This window comes from Periophthalmus magnuspinnatus, chromosome 1, assembly GCF_009829125.3.
Source record: "Periophthalmus magnuspinnatus isolate fPerMag1 chromosome 1, fPerMag1.2.pri, whole genome shotgun sequence".
Lineage (NCBI taxonomy): Eukaryota > Metazoa > Chordata > Actinopteri > Gobiiformes > Gobiidae > Periophthalmus > Periophthalmus magnuspinnatus.
The window spans coordinates 2,351,150-2,371,836 of NC_047126.1; the positions used below are offsets into that span (position 1 = coordinate 2,351,150).

Genomic DNA, 20,687 nt, shown 5'->3' on the forward strand with positions numbered 1-20,687 from the left:
CACGCACTTCCTCCATAACCACGGCGGCGCTCGGCTCAACGTGAGGCTCATTTATTCTGTTATTATGACGGGAACGTTCGCCGAGGGCTGGGCAGGTATTTTGGTGTTTTTTGATCATTCAGTCACATAAAAGACGACATTTAGACGATTCAAGTGTGTTTGAGGTGGATCTGTTCTGCAAAATGGACTTTTCAGACTTTTTTGACCACGTTATTGTCCAGACTTGGGCAAACTACGGCCCGCGGGCAACACACGGCCCGTTGGGTTTATTAATCCGGCCCACCGAACGTGACCAAATTATATTAAAATAGATAAGTGTAAACCATGTTCCATTTACCTTTCCCCTGTAATACCAACGATTCTCCAAAACATGGCGCACTTCAGCTACATCAGCCTTGTTCACGTGTAATACTTTCTTACTCTCTTTTCAACCGTTCTGCAAAAATTAGTTTATCAAAGAAAAGAAAAGTGGATCGTGAGCGCCGTTTAATACGGAGTGGACAGCAGAATATTTTTTCACTGAAGTCCGATCAAAGGCTGTGTCTAATGTGGCAAGAAACTGTTGGAGTTTTCAAAGAGTACAATATCAGCCGTCACATTGCTACGAAGCACGCTAACTACGCTAGCAAGAGGTCAACACAGGAATGGGCGGCTACGGTTCAGAAGTTGGCAGCCAATTTACAGAATCAGCAACATTTTTTTCACCGGCAAACAGTTTGTACAGTGAGCTGTTTTAATATCATTTGGTGACGTTCAGTGGGCCGGATTAATAAGCCCAACGGGCCGTGTGTGGCCCCGGGGCCGTAGTTTGCCCATGTCTGAGTTAGGCCAAAATCAAAACCAGAACTGGATCATGACAGAATATCGTCTTGTCTCGTTCTCTCTGACCTGAGCTCAAATCTCATATTGTCCCACCCTTAATATGTAATAATAATAATAATAATAATAATAATAATAATAATAATGACGCTTAAGTAAACTCAGAACAATCCTGCGATGTTACGTACAACACTGTGACAGAGGTCAGAGGTCAGCTCTCTCTCGTTCAGCAGGTGTGACTCCAGCCATAAAACTTAAACGACTTCACCTCTTCTGCCAAAAGTCCAAATGTTTATGACCCATTAAACTTTAGCTAACAAGCTAACCCCGACCTCCGTCAAGCTAACGAGCTAACCCCGACCTCCGTCAAGCTAACGAGCTAACCCCGACCTCCGACAGCTCGGGCTCTGGCCTCTTTGATCGTCGCTCGTGGGATTTACGGCGCTGCACAGATACTACATTCCACTTTACACCTGTTAACACAGCGGAGTTTATTTAAGCGCTCACACTCGGAGAATGTGGAGGAGAGCAGCCGTGCAAAGAGATGATCTGCGTTTGACCACAGAGCGTGCGCGGAATGTGCAGGGAGGGTGCAGTATTTCTGTATGTGAAGTGTAATAAATAAAGTACAAAGTATAAGCAGAGGGCCTATAACAGGAGGCAGACACAATGACACAATGGTGCGGTTCATTCAGGTGAAGATTATTAACTTTTCTGTCTGTTTATGTGGAAAAACGGTACAACTCCCATTTCTACTTTACTCCGGCAGCAGAAAGGCTCAATATGAGGCGCAATCAAGACACGAACGGTAAAAAGGCACAATTTTATACTGTGCTTTTCCACGTTTAAGTCGCACAAAACACTTTACAACAAGGAAACGCTCACACTTTCACACACACACGATAAAAAGTCAATAAAAAGTGAATTGGAGCCAGAGTGGATGGGGCCGGAAGCACATCCATGCTCACCTCTTATCTGAAGCGCGGCGGCTAGCAGGTTAGCTATGTCCATTTATATAAACAGTCTATGCTAGACATGGGCAAACTACGGCCCGCGGGCGACACACGGCCCGTTACGTTCATTAATCCGGCCGCCAAATGTGATGAAATTATATTAAAATAGGTAAAAGTAAACCGTGTTCAGTTTATCTTTCTCCTGTAATACCAACGTTTCCCCAAAAGATGGCGCACTTCAGCTACGTCAGCCTTGTTCGCGTGTAATACTTTCTTACTCTCTTTTCAACCGTTCTGCAAAAATGAGTTTATAAACGAAAAGAAAAGTGGACAGTGAGCGCTGGACAACAGAACATTTTCTCACTTAAGTCCAATTAAAGACCAAGAAACAGTCGAGGTTTTCAAAGAGAACAACATCAGACCACGACAACACGGCAACTACGCTAGCTAGCAGTCAACGCAGGAACCGCGCGGCTACGGCTCAGAGGTTAGCGGCCAATTTACAGATTTAATGAATGCATTTGAAAAACAATTTGCACGGTGAGCCTTGTATATTTGTGCTTTACCTTACTTTTATGTTACAGGACAAATCTCTAATGTGATATAAAACAAATATACATCTTGGCCCCGCCCCCTTTGTCAAACTTTATTACCCACTGTGTCCCAAGTGTCAAAACGTTTGCCCGTCCCTGGACTTCAGACGACTGTAAATCCAACGCCGCCCTCTGTTCTGTCCCTTTAAATAATAATCCTTCTGTAGTATCTGCCAAAATCTAAAAATATTTATGAGGTTTATTCGTTTCAATAATAATTAGCTCTTTGCGTCGACGCAGTTTACGCGGAATAACACGGCGACTTTTATCAGCCCGTCGCTCTGAAAGGGTCGGGCAGGGGTAGAGTTTGGCCCCGTCTGACGCCGCCTTCAACGACTAAATCAAACACAAATACGGGATTATTCTCTGGAGCGATGGGATTTTCAATAGAAAGTGAAGTGGAGCCAGAGTTAGCGTGTTAGCGACGTCCATTTACATCCATTTATATAAACAGTCTATGGTTTTTAAGTGTCGCCTTTGACCCGTTTCATTGTATTTTTCTTTTTTTTTTTTTATTATTCGCTCCAAACGACCTGGACTCAAACGTTCCGTCCTTTGTCCTGGTGCTTTTCCCATTCGTCTGGTAAAAAGCAGAGCGCTGTAGTGGAAACTCTTATGACACGGGGTGAAACGGGGATGAGGTCACCGCTTCATTACGACGCGACCGCTACAAATGTGAGCGACGCCGTGTTTTCATATCGTAAAGAATCGTGCGGTTCGCGGAGCTCAAACCCAGATTCCAGTTACACAATTAGATTAAAGTCGAGAGAATGAGAAGATTTGTTTTTTTTAGGAAAATAGTCGGACAAATGTTTGATTCTGTCGTTTATAAGACGCACAGATTGAGACAAGTTTTTTTACGTTATTTGCCTAAAAATGACGGAAGTTTGATTTGACCGACCGATGATGTTCACGTCGAGAGCGGGATTGGAACCGGCGAACTTCAGATCAATGGACAAACGCTCTACCGACTGAGCCACTGTTGTCGCTAAAGCAAAAATAATCAAAAATAGGCAGAGCTGAAACGGCACAATCAAAGTTCTGACGTTTATTTTACGATATTTGGTGCGATTTTTAGACCCAACGAGACAAATATTGTTGTCAAAATGAAATCTAGTACTTTTGTTACTTAAGTAAAAGTACACATATCAGAGCAAAGGAAGTACTCATCCCTCATCCATCTGTCCATTTTCCTCCGATTATCCGGGGCTGGGACGCGGGGACTCCCAGATATAGACAAGAAATACTCAAGTAAAAGTAAAAGTATCACATGAAAAAATCTACTTAAGTAAAAGTTTTAAAGTACATGTTTAAAAATGTACTTTAACAGGAAAAAGTAAAAGTATTTCTCACAGATTTTGAGTCTTTAAAGCTTCAAATGTGGTGATTTTGATAAAGATTTGAGCTGAATTTTGTTGTTTGTTGTTTTTTTTCTATTTACATCAGTTTTTGTTGTATTTTATTTTTGTTTTAAGGAAATAAATGTTGTTTTCTGTCTCTGCTCTGGTATCGGTTGATATTGAGAATCAACAGAACTTTTTTTTTTTTTATTAATTTAGTTTTAAGTAAAAAAATAAAATAAAATAAATAAAAAATAAATAATAACAATAATAATAATAATAATAATAATAATAATAATAAACTATTTCTTTTAGATTTTTTTTATTAATTTAGTTTTAAGTAAAAAAATAAAATAAATAAATAAATAATAAATAATAATAATAATAATAATAATAATAATAATAATAATAATAATAATAAACTATTTCTTTTAGATTTTTTTTATTAATTTAGTTTTAAGTAAAAAAAATAAAATAAATAAAAATAAATAAATAAATAAATAAATAAAGAAATAATAATAATAATAATAATATTAATAAAAAACTATTTCTTTTAGATTTTTTTATTAATTTAGTTTTAAGTAAAAAAAATAAAATTAATAATAATAATAATAATAATAATAATAATAATAATAATAATAATAATAATAATAATAATAATAATGATAATAATAATAAACTATTTCTTTTAGATATTGTTTTATTAACTCTGGAGCATGGTTCAGTTTTCCACAGATAAATAAAAATCTAAGTTAAAATTTTCCAACTGAATCAATTGTTTTTTTTCAGCTGTTTTCATTTTTTATATTTTTGTTTTGTTCAAATGTTAAAAATAAACCCTCAGCCTTTTCTGCAGCTCTTAAACTGTAAATAAAATACTTTTACTTTTCAGTCCTGTTCAAACATGTAGTGGAGTAGAAAGTACAGATACTGCTCTCAGATGTACTCAAGTAAAAGTAAAAGTACACATTGAAAGTAAAGTACAGATACCTCAAATACTTCATAAATCTGTTTGTTTTTTTGTATTTAACTTCATATAACTCCTTTAAACTTTGTCCTAAACCCTCGTCCTCTTTACTCAAACTGCGTCTCAAACGTCCTCAAACGTCCTCAAACGTCCTCAAACGTCCGCGGCGTCGCATCTGCAGTGAATTCTGGGAAAAAGCCACAGTGTCATTAAACGTTCCGAAATCTCACGTCATCCTTCAGTTTTCCACTTAACCCCGGAGTCTAAACTATTCCCTTTACAAACGTCTCGTCTTTTGTAGAACCAGCACCGAGCCAAAGCAGAGGACGAACCGGGTCTGTGGAGACGGCGCCCTGCACAACTGGACCTGTCTCCACCATCGCTACGGCAACTCGTCCTTCTGTAGAAATGGAACGAGCTTTTTTGGGGTTAATAGTTGTTTTTTTGTCACATTTTCTTTGCACTTCTGAGGAATTTCCGGTTATTTTCTGGCTGTTTGATCAGATTATACAAAATAAAATACACAAAAATAGATTTAAGTCGTGTTGGAACGTTGTTTGTGCGTCAAAAACAGACCTGGAGTTGTGTTTTGTTTCATTCACACATGTTTGAGTCACACTTTATTATTAGTCTGTAACATCTGCAAAGCTCAAAAACGCTCTGTTCCACCTTGTGATGTCATCAAGTGGGAGTTTTCAAGTTAACTCCTCCTCCTTTTTACCTTTAGTTCAGTCAAGATAAATGGCAACTCCAGAGCTGAAATGATCCAAATGATTCTAGAAATGAAGGTGTGTGGAGTTTAAAAACACAGCGGAGCACTTCCTGTATCACCACATGATGACATCACAAGGTGGAAACAGAGTGTTTTCTGTTTGAGAGAAGAACTGTTTTGTGTGTTAAACGTGTGAGAATGAAACAAAACACAACTCCAGGTCTGTGTGCGACGAGGTTTAAGGTTCTGTTTTATGGTTTGGGTTAAATATTATCGTTTATGGTCGATATTTACTCCAGCGATGTATCGATCTGTGAAATGTGTGTCGTGTTTTTGGGACACGGGACACGGGACACGGGACATGGGACACGTTAAAGAGCGGAGACCAGAGCGAGTTCACATGTGACAGAGGAAGTGAAGAAGGAAGGAAGAGGGTAAAGAGACAATGGACTGGAGCCAACGGGAGGACAAAAGGACAAAAGGACAAAAGGACAAACGTTTGTGAAGAGGACACGTGTCAATCAAAGCTCGTCTCACGTCTCTAAATTAAATAAAAAGTTAAAGTGACGTTTCTCTCTGCGCTGGATCAGGGACGTGTGATAAACTCAGACAAGAGACAAATCAACGACAAACTCAATATGTCACCTGGAAGATTCAGACAAAGAATGATCTGGACAAGAGAGAAAAGAGAGGAAGAGAAGAGGAGGAGAGAGGAGAGGAGAGAGGAGGGGAGAGCGGAGGGGAGAGGAGAGAGGGAGGAGAGGAGAGAGAGAGAAGAGGAGAGGAGAGAGGAGGAGAGGAGAGGAGGAGAGAGGGAGGAGAGGAGAGGATTCAGACAAAGAATGATCTGGACAAGAGAGAAAAGAGAGGAAGAGAGAGGAGGAGAGGAGGAGAGGAGAGGAGGAGAGAGGAGGAGAGAGGGAGAAGAGAGGAGGAGAGGAGAGGAGAAGATTCAGACAAAGAATGATCTGGACAAGAGAGAAAAGAGAGGAAGAGAGAGGAGGAGAGGAGAGAGGAGGGGAGAGCGGAGGGGAGAGGAGAGAGGGAGGAGAGAGAGAGGAGAGGAGAGAGGAGGAGAGGAGAGGATTCAGACAAAGAATGATCTGGACAAGAGAGAGAAGAGAGGAAGAGAGAGGAGGAGAGAGGAGAGAGGAGAAGAGGAGGAGAGGAGAGAGGAGAAGAGAGGGAGAAGAGGAGGAGAGGAGAGAGGAGAAGAGAGAGGGAAAAGAGGAGGAGAGAGGAGAGGAGAGAAAGAAGAGAGGAGGAGAAGAACTCTCAATACAACATCTCATACAAGGGTAAAAAGAGAAGAAGAGAGAGGAGGAGAGGAGAGGAGAGAGGGAGAAGAGAGAGGAGGAGAGGGGGAAACAGAAAGGAGAGGAGGAGAAGAACTTTTAATATAACATCTCATGATTGTACAAGGGTAAACAAGAGAGAGGAGGAGAGAGGGAGAGGAGGATAGAGGAGAGAGGGAGAGGAGGAGAGAGGGAGAGGAGGAGAGAGGAGGAGAGAGGGAGAGGAGGAGAGAGGAGGAGAGAGGGAGAGGAGGAGAGGAGAGAGGAGGAGAGAGGGAGAGGAGGAGAGAGGAGGAGAGAGGGAGAGGAGGAGAGAGGGAGAGGAGGAGAGAGGGAGAGGAGGAGAGAGGAGGAGAGAGGGAGAGGAGGAGAGAGGAGGAGAGAGGGAGAGGTGGAGACAGCGAGGAGAGGAGCAGATAGAAAGAGGGGAGGTGGAGAGAGAGGACAGAGAGAGGGACAGAGGGAGGGAGTGAGGCAGTGAGGAGAAAAGAGGGAAAAGAGAAGAGAGTGAGCCAGGTGGAAGGAAGAAGAGAGAGAAAGAGGAGGGAGAGAAGAGGAGATGATGGGAGGGAGGAAGATGGAAGGAGGAGGAAAAAAGAGGAGAGGTGGAGAGAGAGGGAAGAAGAGAGAGAAAGAGGAGAGGAGCAGAGAGAAAGAGGAGAGGAAAATGAGAAGAGGAAGAAGAGAAGAGAAAAACTTTGAATCCAGTCTCTCATGATCAACTCTAGAACTGAAACAGACACAGAGATAACTTCATACTGCGGAACATTCTGGGCAAAGTAATAACATCTCCATAGCAACAAGTTGGTGACGCCTCAAGGCCCAGTTACAGCTCACATCTGTGGAGCTCAGAGTCAGAAGTACACACCCCCAGTCCAACGATACTTCATATATTTGAAGTATTCTGTGCATAAAAAGTAGTAAAAGTAAAGATGATAAAGTGCGTCGTAACGTCTCCATGGAAACAAGACCTCTGTCAGAAAACTCCCACAGTGCAGCTTTAAACAAACAAAACTCAACACAAACCTTCAAAATCTGAAATAATCCCCTCCAAGTGCGGATTGCCCCCGGAGTCGTTCATCTCCGCAGTGTAACCCCGTCAGCGCCGCCGCTTCCCCTCACGTCCAAAATAGAATAAATCACAGCCTCAAAAGCCACAGCGCCTCTTAAAGGAGCAGCGCCTCTTAAAGGAGCAGCGCCTCTTAAAGGAGCAGCGCCTCTTAAAGGAGCAGCGCCTCTTAAAGGAGCAGCGCCTCTTAAAGGAGCAGCGCCTCTTAAAGGAGCAGCGCCTCTTAAAGGAGCAGGGCCTCTTAAAGGAGCAGTGAGGAGGAGCGCCTCTTAAAGGAGCAGCGCCTCTTAAAGGAGCAGTGAGGAGCAGCGCCTCTTAAAGGAGCAGCGCCTCTTAAAGGAGCAGTGCCTCTTAAAGGAGCAGCGTCCTGTCCTCAGGCCTCGCTCACTCCACACTGACGACAACACGACGGTCAGGACCAACACAGAGACTGAGAAGACACGCCTCCTCCTCCTGGACACGCCCACTTTACCCCGACACACACAGACACACACACAGAGACACACACACACAGACACACCCCGATACACACACACCCACACACCCACACACACACCTCAGACTCACCTGATCAGACTGAACACACACGGTCAGTTTGTCTTAAAGGGGAGGTGTCACTTTATTCTCCGATCTCTGTTCTAATGTCGTTTTCTCGTCGCACACAGACCTGGAGTTGTGTTTTGTTTCATTCACACAAGTTTAACACACAAAACAGTTCTTCTCTCAAACAGAAAACACTCTGTTCCACCTTGTGATGTCATCATGTGATACAGGAAGTGAAAACTGTGCCTCTCTGCTCTGAACACAGTCGCAGGAAAAACAATGTCGTGGATGAGTCAGACTAAAGTCTCATTAAATCATTTGAGGAATATTAACTAAAATATCGACCAAGAAACATGAGCCCTGGACAAACCCAAACCTGTCGCTCTCTCATCAGACGTTTGACGGACGTTGGTCAGATTTTAGTGTTAAAGGTCAAATGTGAGTTTATATAAAGACGGGGTTGAACTGATGAGGTTTTGATTTGGGGGAATCATGGGAAATGTTGATGTTTTTATACAGAACCACTCAAAGGTCCACAGACCAGGGCAGGGGGCGTGTCTTGCTCAAGGACACAACAGCAGAATTCATTTGTGGAGTTGATGATGTTTATGTTTAGAGCAGGATTCAAACCACCAACCTCCAGAACAATGGACAAACGCTCTACCAGCTGAGCCACTCCTCTCTCATCTGTTTCTTCTACATTTGTGCATTTGAAGCCTGAGTTTCCATCTTTTCATCAGTGAAACAGAGGCTTCAGTGAAACAGAGACTTCACTGAAACAGAGACTTCACTGAAACAGAAGCTTCAGTGAAACAGAGACTTCACTGAAACAGAGACTTCACTGAAACAGAAGCTTCAGTGAAACAGAGACTTCAGTGAAACAGAGACTTCACTGAAACAGAGGCTTCACTGAAACAGAGACTTCACTGAAACAGAAGCTTCAGTGAAACAGAGACTTCAGTGAAACAGAGGCTTCAGTGAAACAGAGACTTCAGTGAAACAGAGGCTTCAGTGAAACAGAGACTTCACTGAAACAGAGACTTCACTGAAACAGAAGCTTCAGTGAAACAGAGACTTCAGTGAAACAGAGACTTCACTGAAACAGAGGCTTCACTGAAACAGAGACTTCACTGAAACAGAAGCTTCAGTGAAACAGAGACTTCAGTGAAACAGAGGCTTCAGTGAAACAGAGACTTCAGTGAAACAGAGGCTTCAGTGAAACAGAGACTTCACTGAAACAGAGGCTTCACTGAAACAGAGACTTCACTGAAACAGAAGCTTCAGTGAAACAGAGACTTCAGTGAAACAGAGACTTCAGTGAAACAGAGACTTCAGTGAAACAGAAGCTTCAGTGAAACAGAGGCTTCAGTGAAACAGAGACTTCGGTGAAACGGAGGCTTCAGTGAAACAGAAGCTTCAGTGAAACAGAGACTTCGGTGAAACGGAGGCTTCGGTGAAACGGAGGCTTCAGTGATGACAAATCAAAGACTCTGCAGCAAACTGAAGGTTAAGTCCATTTTCAACAGTCGCTCTGTCAGAGCCACAATGAAACACGACCAAAGTGAAAGTGACTGAAACAGACTGAAACTGAGACTGAAAACAGACTGAACCAAACTGAACCAAGATTGAAACAGACTGAAACAGACTGAAACAAGACTGAAACAGACTGAAACAGACTGAAACAAGACTGAAACAGACTGAAACTGAGACTGAAACAGACTGAAACAAGACTGAAACAAGACTGAAACAAACTGAAAAAGACTGAAACAGACTGAAACTGAGAGAGGGACAAAACACGAGACAAAACACGACACAAAGCCAGTATCAGATCAGTGCAGACACATTTTTGCTCGAGTATCGGCTCCTAAATATTGATTCTTCGGACACTGATGCTTCACTGAATGTTTTAACTTTTAATACAAAGTCGTTACTTGAGAGAAACAGAACAGCAACGTTTTGTCCTGGAATATTTGTATTTTTAACGAAAATAAAGTGAGTATTTTGCTCTGGTATCAGTAAATATCAGATGTCAGAGATCAGTGCTTCTCTGATTTTAAGACTTGGAAATGAATAAAATAAATTAATAAATATAAAATAATTAAACAAAGCAGCAGAGCTAATAAACAGAAACATGATGACATAAGGCCTGATATGAAACACGTGTGTAAAGTCCGTGTGTTTAGTGTGTGTGTGTGACCTCGTGTGTGTGTGTGTGACCTCGTGTGTGTGTGTGGAGGTGTGGGGGTGTGTGTGTGTAGACATGTGTGTGCGTGTGTTTCCTCCGTGTCCCGTGCCCTCGCTGCAGCTTTAAATAGTCTCATTGTAACGATAAATCACAATGTAAAAGAAAAGCCCCAGTGTGAAGGCCACAAACAGGAAGTGAGGGTTTACCCAGCAGCCCCTGCAGCGACCCCGACACCTGCACAAAGAGAGAGCGTGTGTGGAGGTGTGTGTGTGTGTGTGTGTGGAGGTGTGTGTGGGGGGGTGTGGATGTGTGTGTATGGACATGTGTGTGTGTGGACGTGTGTGTGTGAGCCGAGTTTCATATTTGGAATTCCAACCACAAGTATCCTAGCAACCAAAGAGCCAAGTTCCCACCCCTTCCCTTAGCAACGCTGTCAATCAAACCTGTTGCTAACAGGAGCGACCTCGGGAAAAGACGGACCTGATTTGTCTGTTATTAATGTTCATATCTTGATTTACAGACACAATAGTGAAATAAAAACCCCAGGATCATGTAGAGGGTTAATACGAACATTTAAGACCAGAATGAGTCTGAAGCAGCAGAGACAGAGAGAGCTAGCATGATAGCTACGTCTATGAGAGATCGCTATGGCAACGGAGAGGATATCTGTTCAACTGCAAATAACACAGACAACACCAGAGCGACTGTCCATCTGCAGAGATAAACACGTGCAGTTTACTCCTCCGACCACAGGAGGCGCTCGAGTCAAACACAACAGTGAAAGAGCAGCGTTTAAAACCGTGAGCCTCCAGAGTGTGCGCTGCTCAAAGAAACAAAAATACACAGCGACACACAGACACGCAGCTCTAGTGGGAACACATCCACCCACAGCGACAACAACAACAACAACTTAGCATTTATAGCGCAGACACGTGTGGTTAGCGTCTCTACGTGCGGCGCTGGTTAGCCGTGGTGTGGCTAAAAGTACTACCAAAATACAAATACACAAAAACAGCAGATTATAGGTAACATGTAAAGTATAGAAAGCTATTGCTAACATTACTACGATGAAATTAGCACTGTTGTCATAGCAGTCAACTTCAAAACAAGAGTAAAAAGTCCTCAAAATGGCGTCTACAAACAGGAAGTTGAAACCCGTTAACAGTTTTCCTGCTACTGTTGCACAAACTAGGCACATTTTTACATTTTTATTAAGCGCTTTTCCACCTTCACTCAAACAGTGTCTTGCCCAAGGACCCGACAACGACATTCATCTGTCGGAGCTGGAATCACACCGACAACCTGTGGGTCAGTGGATTTGCCCGCTCCACCAATGAGACTGGGATTCGAGCTGCAAACCTTCACATCAGTGGGCAAACACTCTACCAACTGAGCCACCGTCGCCCCCTGCTGCGTACAGCTCGTATTATCGACGCACAACCGTGACTTTAAAAATGATCAGAAACAAAATGGCGTCTCTGGTCTCCGCGTCATCTTGTTATGTTATTATTGTCTTTTATTTTGAAATACCGTCGTGTTTTAAAATCCCTATTATTAAGGTTTATTTTGAGTGATTTCAGAATTAAGCTTCTGGTCGAGCCGAACAAGAACCGAACGCACCACAAACATTTACTGGCAGGAAGTCGCACAAACCGACCTCCTCGTTGAGCAGAGACGTGTGTTTATCTGCAGGGCTAATGCGGCGCTCTGTGTTTACCTAAATCATACCTTTTATACGTTAAATTACAGTAGTGAGAGCTGGACTGTTTTCAGCGTGTCCAGCGCCGTCACCTTCTGAGTTTCCACACCGCTGAGTGATGTCAGCGTCAGGGCGACTCCGCCGTGGACCCGTAGGTGCGGTTTCCTGCACGTTTCCACCTCTCTCCTGTATTAAGATTACCGCTCACAACAATATGAGGTGAGATAGCACGAGGCGTTCACTCGACCAGGAAATCCTGTGCAGGTTTGGTGCAGATCCAGCTCCGTGTTCCATTCCCAGGATCCTTCTTCCATAGAGCGCTCTGCAGCACGAGTCCAAGGGGCCTGCTCACACGGCTGGGGTCTGGGCCTGGAGAAAAGAGCCTGGAGAAAAGAGCCTGGAGAAAAGAGCCTGGAGAAAAGAGCCTGGAGTCTGGGGCCTGGAGTCTGGGGCCTGGAGTCTGGGGCCTGGAGCACATGTAAAACCGGGTCTGTGGAGCTGTGCCGTGTCACGTGACCAGATCAAACGTGAAATATCTGTGGGTTTGAATAAAAATCTACGTCTCTGTAAATGAAAAGTGTTCAGAAGATTCTTGATGTGTCAAAACCACAGAGTAAAGACCCGAGTGTGACGTCACCACAGCTTCAGCTCAGATGAAGCAGCAGCAAAGAGAACAGTATGGAGTATAGTGCAGTAGTATGGAGTATAGTGCAGTAGTATGGAGTATAGTGCAGTAGTATGGAGTACAGTGCAGTAGTATGAAGTATAGTGCACTACTATAGTGCAGTAGTATGAAGTATAGTGCAGTAGTATGGAGTATAGTGCAGTAGTATGGAGTATAGTGCAGTAGTATGAAGTATAGTGCAGTAGTATGGAGTATAGTGCAGTAGTATGGAGTACAGTGCAGTAGTATGGAGTACAGTGCAGTAGTATGGAGTACAGTGCAGTAGTATGGAGTACAGTGCAGTAGTATGGAGTATAGTGCAGTAGTATGGAGTATAGTGCAGTAGTATGGAGTACAGTGCAGTAGTATGAAGTATAGTGCACTACTATAGTGCAGTAGTATGAAGTATAGTGCAGTAGTATGGAGTATAGTGCAGTAGTATGAAGTATAGTGCAGTAGTATGAAGTATAGTGCAGTAGTATGAAGTATAGTGCAGTAGTATGGAGTATAGTGCAGTAGTATGAAGTATAGTGCAGTAGTATGAAGTATAGTGCAGTAGTATGGAGTATAGTGCAGTAGTATGAAGTATAGTGCACTACTATAGTGCAGTAGTATGAAGTATAGTGCAGTAGTATGGAGTATAGTGCAGTAGTATGAAGTATAGTGCAGTAGTATGGAGTATAGTGCAGTAGTATGGAGTACAGTGCAGTAGTATGGAGTACAGTGCAGTAGTATGGAGTACAGTGCAGTAGTATGGCGTACAGTGCAGTAGTATGGAGTATAGTGCAGTAGTATGGAGTATAGTGCAGTAGTATGAAGTATAGTGCAGTAGTATGGAGTATAGTGAAGTATGGAGTATAGTGCAGTAGTATGGAGTATAGTGCAGTAGTATGGAGTATAGTGCAGTAGTATGGAGTACAGTGCAGTAGTATGAAGTATAGTGCAGTAGTATGGAGTATAGTGCAGTAGTATGGAGTACAGTGCAGTAGTATGGAGTACAGTGCAGTAGTATGAAGTATAGTGAAGTATGGAGTATAGTGCAGTAGTATGGAGTATAGTGCAGTAGTATGGAGTACAGTGCAGTAGTATGGAGTACAGTGCAGTAGTATGGAATATTTCAGAGCTGTGACACGACACAAGACATTTTCCAAAAGTCTCGTGTCGTGTCACAGAGTTTTCCAGACGCTCTGCTGGTCTAAAGACGACAGATACACAAAAGTATCTCAGACAGTACGCAGTAAAAGTAAAAGAAACTGCAGTATTATTATAAGACGAGGCTCCTCGATATTTGTCTCATTAGTGACGTCTTTGCTCTAAACACTGTGGATGTGGAAGTCACGTTTATAAAAGTCATGAGTCTGACTCATCCACACTCACCCGCACTCACCCACACTCACCCGCACTCACCCACACACATCCACACTCACCCACACTCACCCGCACTCATCCACACTCATCCACACTCACCCACACTCACCCACACACATCCACACTCACCCACACTCACCCACACTCACCCACACTCACCCACACTCACCCACACACATCCACACTCACCCACACTCACCCACACTCACCCACACTCACCCACACACATCCACACTCATCCACACTCGTCCACACTCGTCCACACTCATCCACACTCATCCACACTCACTCACACTCACCCACACTCACCCACACACATCCACACTCATCCACACTCGTCCACACTCGTCCACACTCATCCACACTCATCCACACTCATCCACACTCATCCACACTCATCCACACACATCCACACTCATCCACACTCGTCCACACTCATCCACACTCATCCACACTCGTCCACACTCGTCCACACTCACCCACACTCACCCACACTCATCCACACTCTGAGATCCTTTCATCTTATTTCTATTGATCCAAACCAGGTCTAATCACAAACAGTTGGTTTAAATTTCTTCTGAAAATAATGTTTTTTTTTTCTCTTCACACAAACAAATAAATGTGTTTTCCACCTGGAGCAGAAATGAATCAGCACAAAAAATCAGAAAAGATCAAATTCTCACCGATATCAAAGACGATACAAAGTGTTTGATTTAAACACAAACAGAGAAAAGTCCAGATGTTTAACTGTTTTTTTAAATGTATTTTTCATTAGACCTTTGTACAAAAACATGTTTAATATAATGTTCATATTAATATTTCACACACTTATGGACCAAAACGGGACGTCGGCTAAACCGCGATCTTAGAAATGTTTTAATATCGACTTTTTCAAATCCGATACCGATGTCGATACTTTGGGTTTTAGTCTCAACTGATTCCAGAGACTGAAAATATAAATTATTTCCTTTAAACACAAACAGCCAGAGGTAAAAATGATCCAGACAAGTTTGTAACGACAGAACAGCTTTTTAAAAACACAAATTAAATAAAATGAGACGTTTTCTGACAGTAAATCGTCTCTTTGCACAGATGATAAACCAGAATGTGACATCAGCTCAATCCATATCACAGAAGCCCAAATATCGGCGCCGATATCTGCCCCAGTATCGTATCGTTTCCCTGATGGTTAACGCCGTCATCAGCTCTTTTTTTGTTCTTGTGTTTGTGCGGCTCTTTCGTCACGGTCCGAGCCTCGTGTATTTCTCACATGAAAGTAAAAGTCCCGCCGTACGGAGCGGTGGTGAAGTACGGCCCGGTTGTCATGGCAACGGGCCCAAACAAAAGCAAAGGAAGCCGCTCGGGCCGGGACTTCCTCCACATGAATCACACGACGGGAAGTAAAGTAAAGCAGAAGGAACGGCCTCAGCAGAACGACTCCTCTTTTCTCACCTTCAGCCGGCGGCCATTTTTAAAATCCTCCTGCTTCTATAAAGACGTGTGTGTGTGTCTGTGTGTGTGGGGGTGTGTGTGTGTGTGTCTGTGTGTGTGTCCGTGTGTGTATGAATGACCCGTGTGGAACATCTGACACTGCTTCAAGTCGACACCAAAAAAGGAACAACATCACATCACAACACTGCCCCCAAGTGGAAACTCCAGGAATAAATGAAGTCACAGGATTATTAATAAAATGAGCTAAAAAAATCAAACTTTAAACTGAAAGAGATTCAAGTTCTATGTATTATTGACACTACTACTACTACTACTACTACTACTACTACTACTACTACTACTACCACAACAACTACTACTACTGCTACTACTACACTACTACTATTACTAGTACCACTGCAACTACTACTGCTACTACTGCTGCTACTACCATCACTACTATTACTATTACTATTACTACCTCCCCTACCTCTACTATTATTACAACTATTACTACTACTACAACTACTTCTACTACCACTACTACTAGTTACCATTATAAATACCACTACTACTACTAATACTACTATTAATACTACTAGCACTACTACCACCTCTACTAGAAGTACTTCTGCTTTCACTAATACCAGTTCTACTACTATAACTACCACTACTACAACAACTACTTTTACTACCACTACTACCAGTACTACCACTATAACTACTACTACTACTCCTCCTCCTCCAGTACTTCTGTATAAGCAGATTAGCCTCTTCATCTGTGTAGTACTTTCAAACTCTTCTTTGCTCCGTTTCCATGACAACCACAAATAAACCCGTCTGTCTCTGATAATCTGACGGCCCAGCGTGTCTCACTCGACGTGTCTCACTTGACGTGTCTTATCCGTCGTGTCTTAACGTGACGGGCACAGGGCGCGTTTCAAAGTCTCTCGAGTCGTTCGTCCCATTACCGCGTCGTTCCGCTTTTACATTTCGCCTCTTCTATTCGCGGCCGCCGTCTGACAGCGCGTCACATGAGATTTATCGAGCGCGGGCTCCACATAAGCTCCCGGGGGCCCCGCTCAGACGCAGACCTGACTCTACTTCAACGCAAAACTGAATGATCTGGACTCACCGGCGATCCTGTCTCGCTCCATGCCCCAGCGTTTACCTCCACATGTAACTTTTCGGTCCTGGCTCTTTCCCTCCTGTTACTCCGAGACTTCCCCTTTTCTCCTGAGTCAGTGGATCCAGTTCCCCTTCTGCAGACCTCCCCCTCTTCCCTCCCTCCTTCTTCTCCTCCCTCTTTTTTAATGTCTTCAGTGTGTCAGGATAACAAGTGCCGTCCGGGGCCATGTGCGAGTCATGTGGAGCTACACGCCGCAGTACTTTATCCTTTTTGTTTTTACGCGGCGTTCCGGGGAAATGGTCTGAATGTTTTGACTGGCACCGGAATGAAAGTGTGGAAGTGTTATTTTTGAGTGAACGCAACCGACAACACAACACAACTACAGCGGGGAAGGGAAGAAAAGTGTGCAAATGTGTTTACTTCATAGACTGTTTCTGTAAATAGACGTCGCTAACCTGCTAGCCGCCGCGCTCCATCGACTCTGGCTCCAATTCACTCACTATTGAAAAACCTGCTGTTGTCAGACTCGTCATTCTGGTCTTAAATGTTCATATTAACCAACTCTACATGCGTTTTTTATTTCACTATTGTGTCTGTAAATCAAGATATGAACATTAATAACAGACAAATCAGGCGCCTTCTTTCCCGCTAGCGTTAGCAACAGGTTTGATTGACAGCGTTGCTAAGCGCCCGCTCCCTGATCCATCAAATGTGAAAATATTGGCATTTTTTATGTTTGTGCAGCTCTTTTGTCACAGTCCGAGCCTCGAGTATTTCTCACATGAAAGTAAAAGTCCCGCCGTACGGAGCGGTGGTGAAGTACGGCCCGGTCGTCGCGGCAACGGGCCCAAACAAAAGCAAAGGAAGCCGCTCGGGCCGGGACTTCCTCCACATGAATCATAAAGCAGAAGGAACGGCCTCAGCAGAACTTCTCCTCATTTCTCACCTTCATTTTTAAAATCCTCCTGCTCTGGTCGAGAAGAGGCGTTAACTTCAACAGCCTCGCTCCTGATTGGCTCTTTGGTTGCTATGATACTCGCGGTCAGAATTCCAAATATAGAACTGGGCTCCAAATTAGTCGCTATAACTGATATTCCCAATGTGAAAAATGCGGATTCCTTGTTCTATTCGTCGTCTCTCCTTCTCTTCCCTCCGGTGTGTCCCTCGTGAGTCTGGCGTTCCCGTTCATGTGACTCGTTGCGTCCAATCAGGGGCCTGTATCAGCCGGCAGCAGCACACGCTCAGTAGGTGGTTAGAGCGAGGAGCATGTGACGTCAGTAGGTTTTAAAGTTCTCATTTACCTTCATTTCACTATAACAGCGCTCCAACTTTATTAAACTCACTGTTTGACCACAGGGACCGGTCATCGGGTCATCAGGTCATCGGGTCATCGGGTCATCAGGTCATGTATTTCTTTTAATTTATAAAAGTAACTGTACTCTGAAGACCACCAAATGAAAAAGTAACTGTACCAGATGCAGTTACTCAAAATGTGTATTATTATATTTGTTAATACGTTTACCAGCTGCATCTCGCTAATGAAACTACTGCACCTGCATCGCGTCAGGTTTGTGAAGTCGTAGTGTACAGTTTCGTGTCATGTTTTTGTGTATTTATGGAGAATTGTCGCGCGCGTGGGTGATGTAGGCTTGTGGGCGGAGCTTTGTACAGAATCTTACAGTTAATCATGAGAAGGGTTTGAAAAGAGCACGGGAGAGATCACTAGATTACTCAAACATGCATGGATGACAGCTACAAACTCTTCAGACATGTTTATGATTAAGGAACAATGTTGGTAGATGGTAGGAAGTAAAAAAAAAAAAGATTTTGCATAATTGTATTTATCTATTTATTCATTTATTTTTATGTATTTATTTATTTTTATCATTATTTTTATTTTTTTATTACTATTTGTATTTATTTATTTTTATTATTTGTATTTATTTATTTTTTATTATTATTTGTATTTATTTATTATTATTATTTTTATTTATTTATTTTTATTATTTATTTATTTTTATTATTTTTTATTATTATTTGTATTTATTTATTTTATTATATTTTTTGTATTTTTTATTATAATTTATTTATTTATTTTATTATTATTATTTTTATTTTTATTTTTTTTTATTTGTTCATAAATTTTGCATAACAAGCTCATTTCTGTTTTGACGCTCTACATCAGTCTCAGTGTGTGGGTTTGATGCAGATGTTGGTTTAGAGAAGCAGCTCGAGTTGTGAAACGAGGATCTTCAAAACAAAACAAAACAGCAGCAGAGTGTGGCATCCCCCAAAAACACTCAAACCAAACTTCAAATGTCTCTGATGTTCTGTGCTCCAGATGGAAGAAAAACTGCCCAGAAAAACAGACTCATGAGGCTCAGGTGAAAAAACAAACATGAACTGAGACTTTTAAAGGGTCAAAATGTGACAAAACTGACTCTGCAGCTTTAAGATGTGATGTAACGCCTCAAACACACACTGGAGCTGTGTTTTGTTTCATTCACACATGTTTGAGTCACTTTATTATTAGTCTGTAACATCTACAAAGCTCAAAATACGACGTTCCACCTTGTGATGTCATCAAGTGGTAGTTTTCAAGTGAACAGCTACTTTTTACCATTAGCCGAGGCCCCGCCGAGGCCCCGCCGAGGCCCCGCTGAGGCCCCGCCGAGGCCCCGCTGAGGCCCCGCCGAGGCTAAGCTAACAGGAACCGCTGGGTGAGGCCGAGGTCATGAGGAGATAGTGAGGGTGTTTTTTATCAGAGACGTGTTTGGAAGTTTTGGGTTCAGAGTGTGACAAGAGACAAGAGACAAGAGACAAAGGACAAGAGACAAGAGACAAGAGACAAGAGTCAAGGGACAAGAGACAAGGGACAAGGGACAAGGGACAAGAGACAAGAGACAAGAGACAAGAGACAAGACGAAGAACAAACTTTCTGAGGAGACAGACGTGTTTTTGAAGACATTTTGAATATAGTTTTTTCATTCTCTTGTCCTGGGCCTTAAATTGTATAAATATGTAAATCTGTTGTTAATATAATAAATAAAATAATAATAATAATAATAATAATAATAATAATAATAATAATAATAATAATAAAAATAAATACATAAAAATAATACAATTAAATTAAATAAATAAAATAAAAAAACAAAATAATATAACAAAGATAGAATCAAATATGTAATTTTTTGATTATGCTTTTTCAGATATGAGTCCTGTATGTTTAGATTAGTTCAGTCAAAGTGTTTTTATTTATTTATATATATTTTTACTACTTTCTACATTTTATAAACAAACAGAAGACATCAAATATATGAAGTACGGTATATGGAGGTATGTAATAAAGAAAAAAAGTTAAATAAATGGTTTTCGACAAAGCAAAGAGATTTGACTTTGACAATTTGAACATAAAATATTTTTTATTTATTTGTACTTTCTTTGCTCCACACTTCCATACATGTTACTTCATATATTGGATGTTTTCTGTGTGTATTTAATGTATAAAGTAGTAAAAATGTCCTCGTTGTTTGGGGCTAAACATTTGGCGCGTCGTGATTCATGCAAATGTTTCACTGTGAATAATCTCGTTTAGTGATTTATCCAAACAGACACTGACCTTTTACTGTCGGATTTTAGTATTTTTAAAACTAAAACTCTGTAAATTGTCTCAAGTAAAGAACAGTTGTGTAATAATTTAAATGCTTTAGTCTTGTTGAGCGTGTTGAAAGCCACAGCTGCCCCGGGACAGACGGACAGAATGCGGCTCAGGCCTGTCGTGATCGCACATTTTGAGGTTTGATAAATCGCTGAAGTAAATTTAGACGATAAACGATGATACTGAAACTCATTGACGCCACTGAAACGACAAAACTGCAGATTTAAACCACAAAATTAATTGCAGCTCATGGATTTTT

The 20,687-nt window shown here is 42.1% G+C and overlaps 1 protein-coding gene across 2 annotated transcripts in view; it reads right to left on the reverse strand.

Moving 5' to 3' along the window:
• LOC117375271 (septin-9-like) overlaps positions 1 to 16,883 on the reverse strand; it is a 99,821-nt gene extending 82,938 nt beyond the window's left edge. Inside the window, exon 1 of one of the 2 annotated variants that reach the window (XM_033971574.2) lies at positions 16,774 to 16,883. In XM_033971574.2, the coding sequence (XP_033827465.1) occupies positions 16,774 to 16,795 (22 nt within the window). In that variant the 5' untranslated portion in view covers positions 16,796 to 16,883. Of the gene's footprint in view, positions 1 to 7,705; positions 8,148 to 16,773 lie in introns of those variants that run through there. The other variant, XM_033971566.2, reaches the window with a different exon arrangement.
• Between the last annotated feature and the right edge of the window lie 3,804 nt (positions 16,884 to 20,687).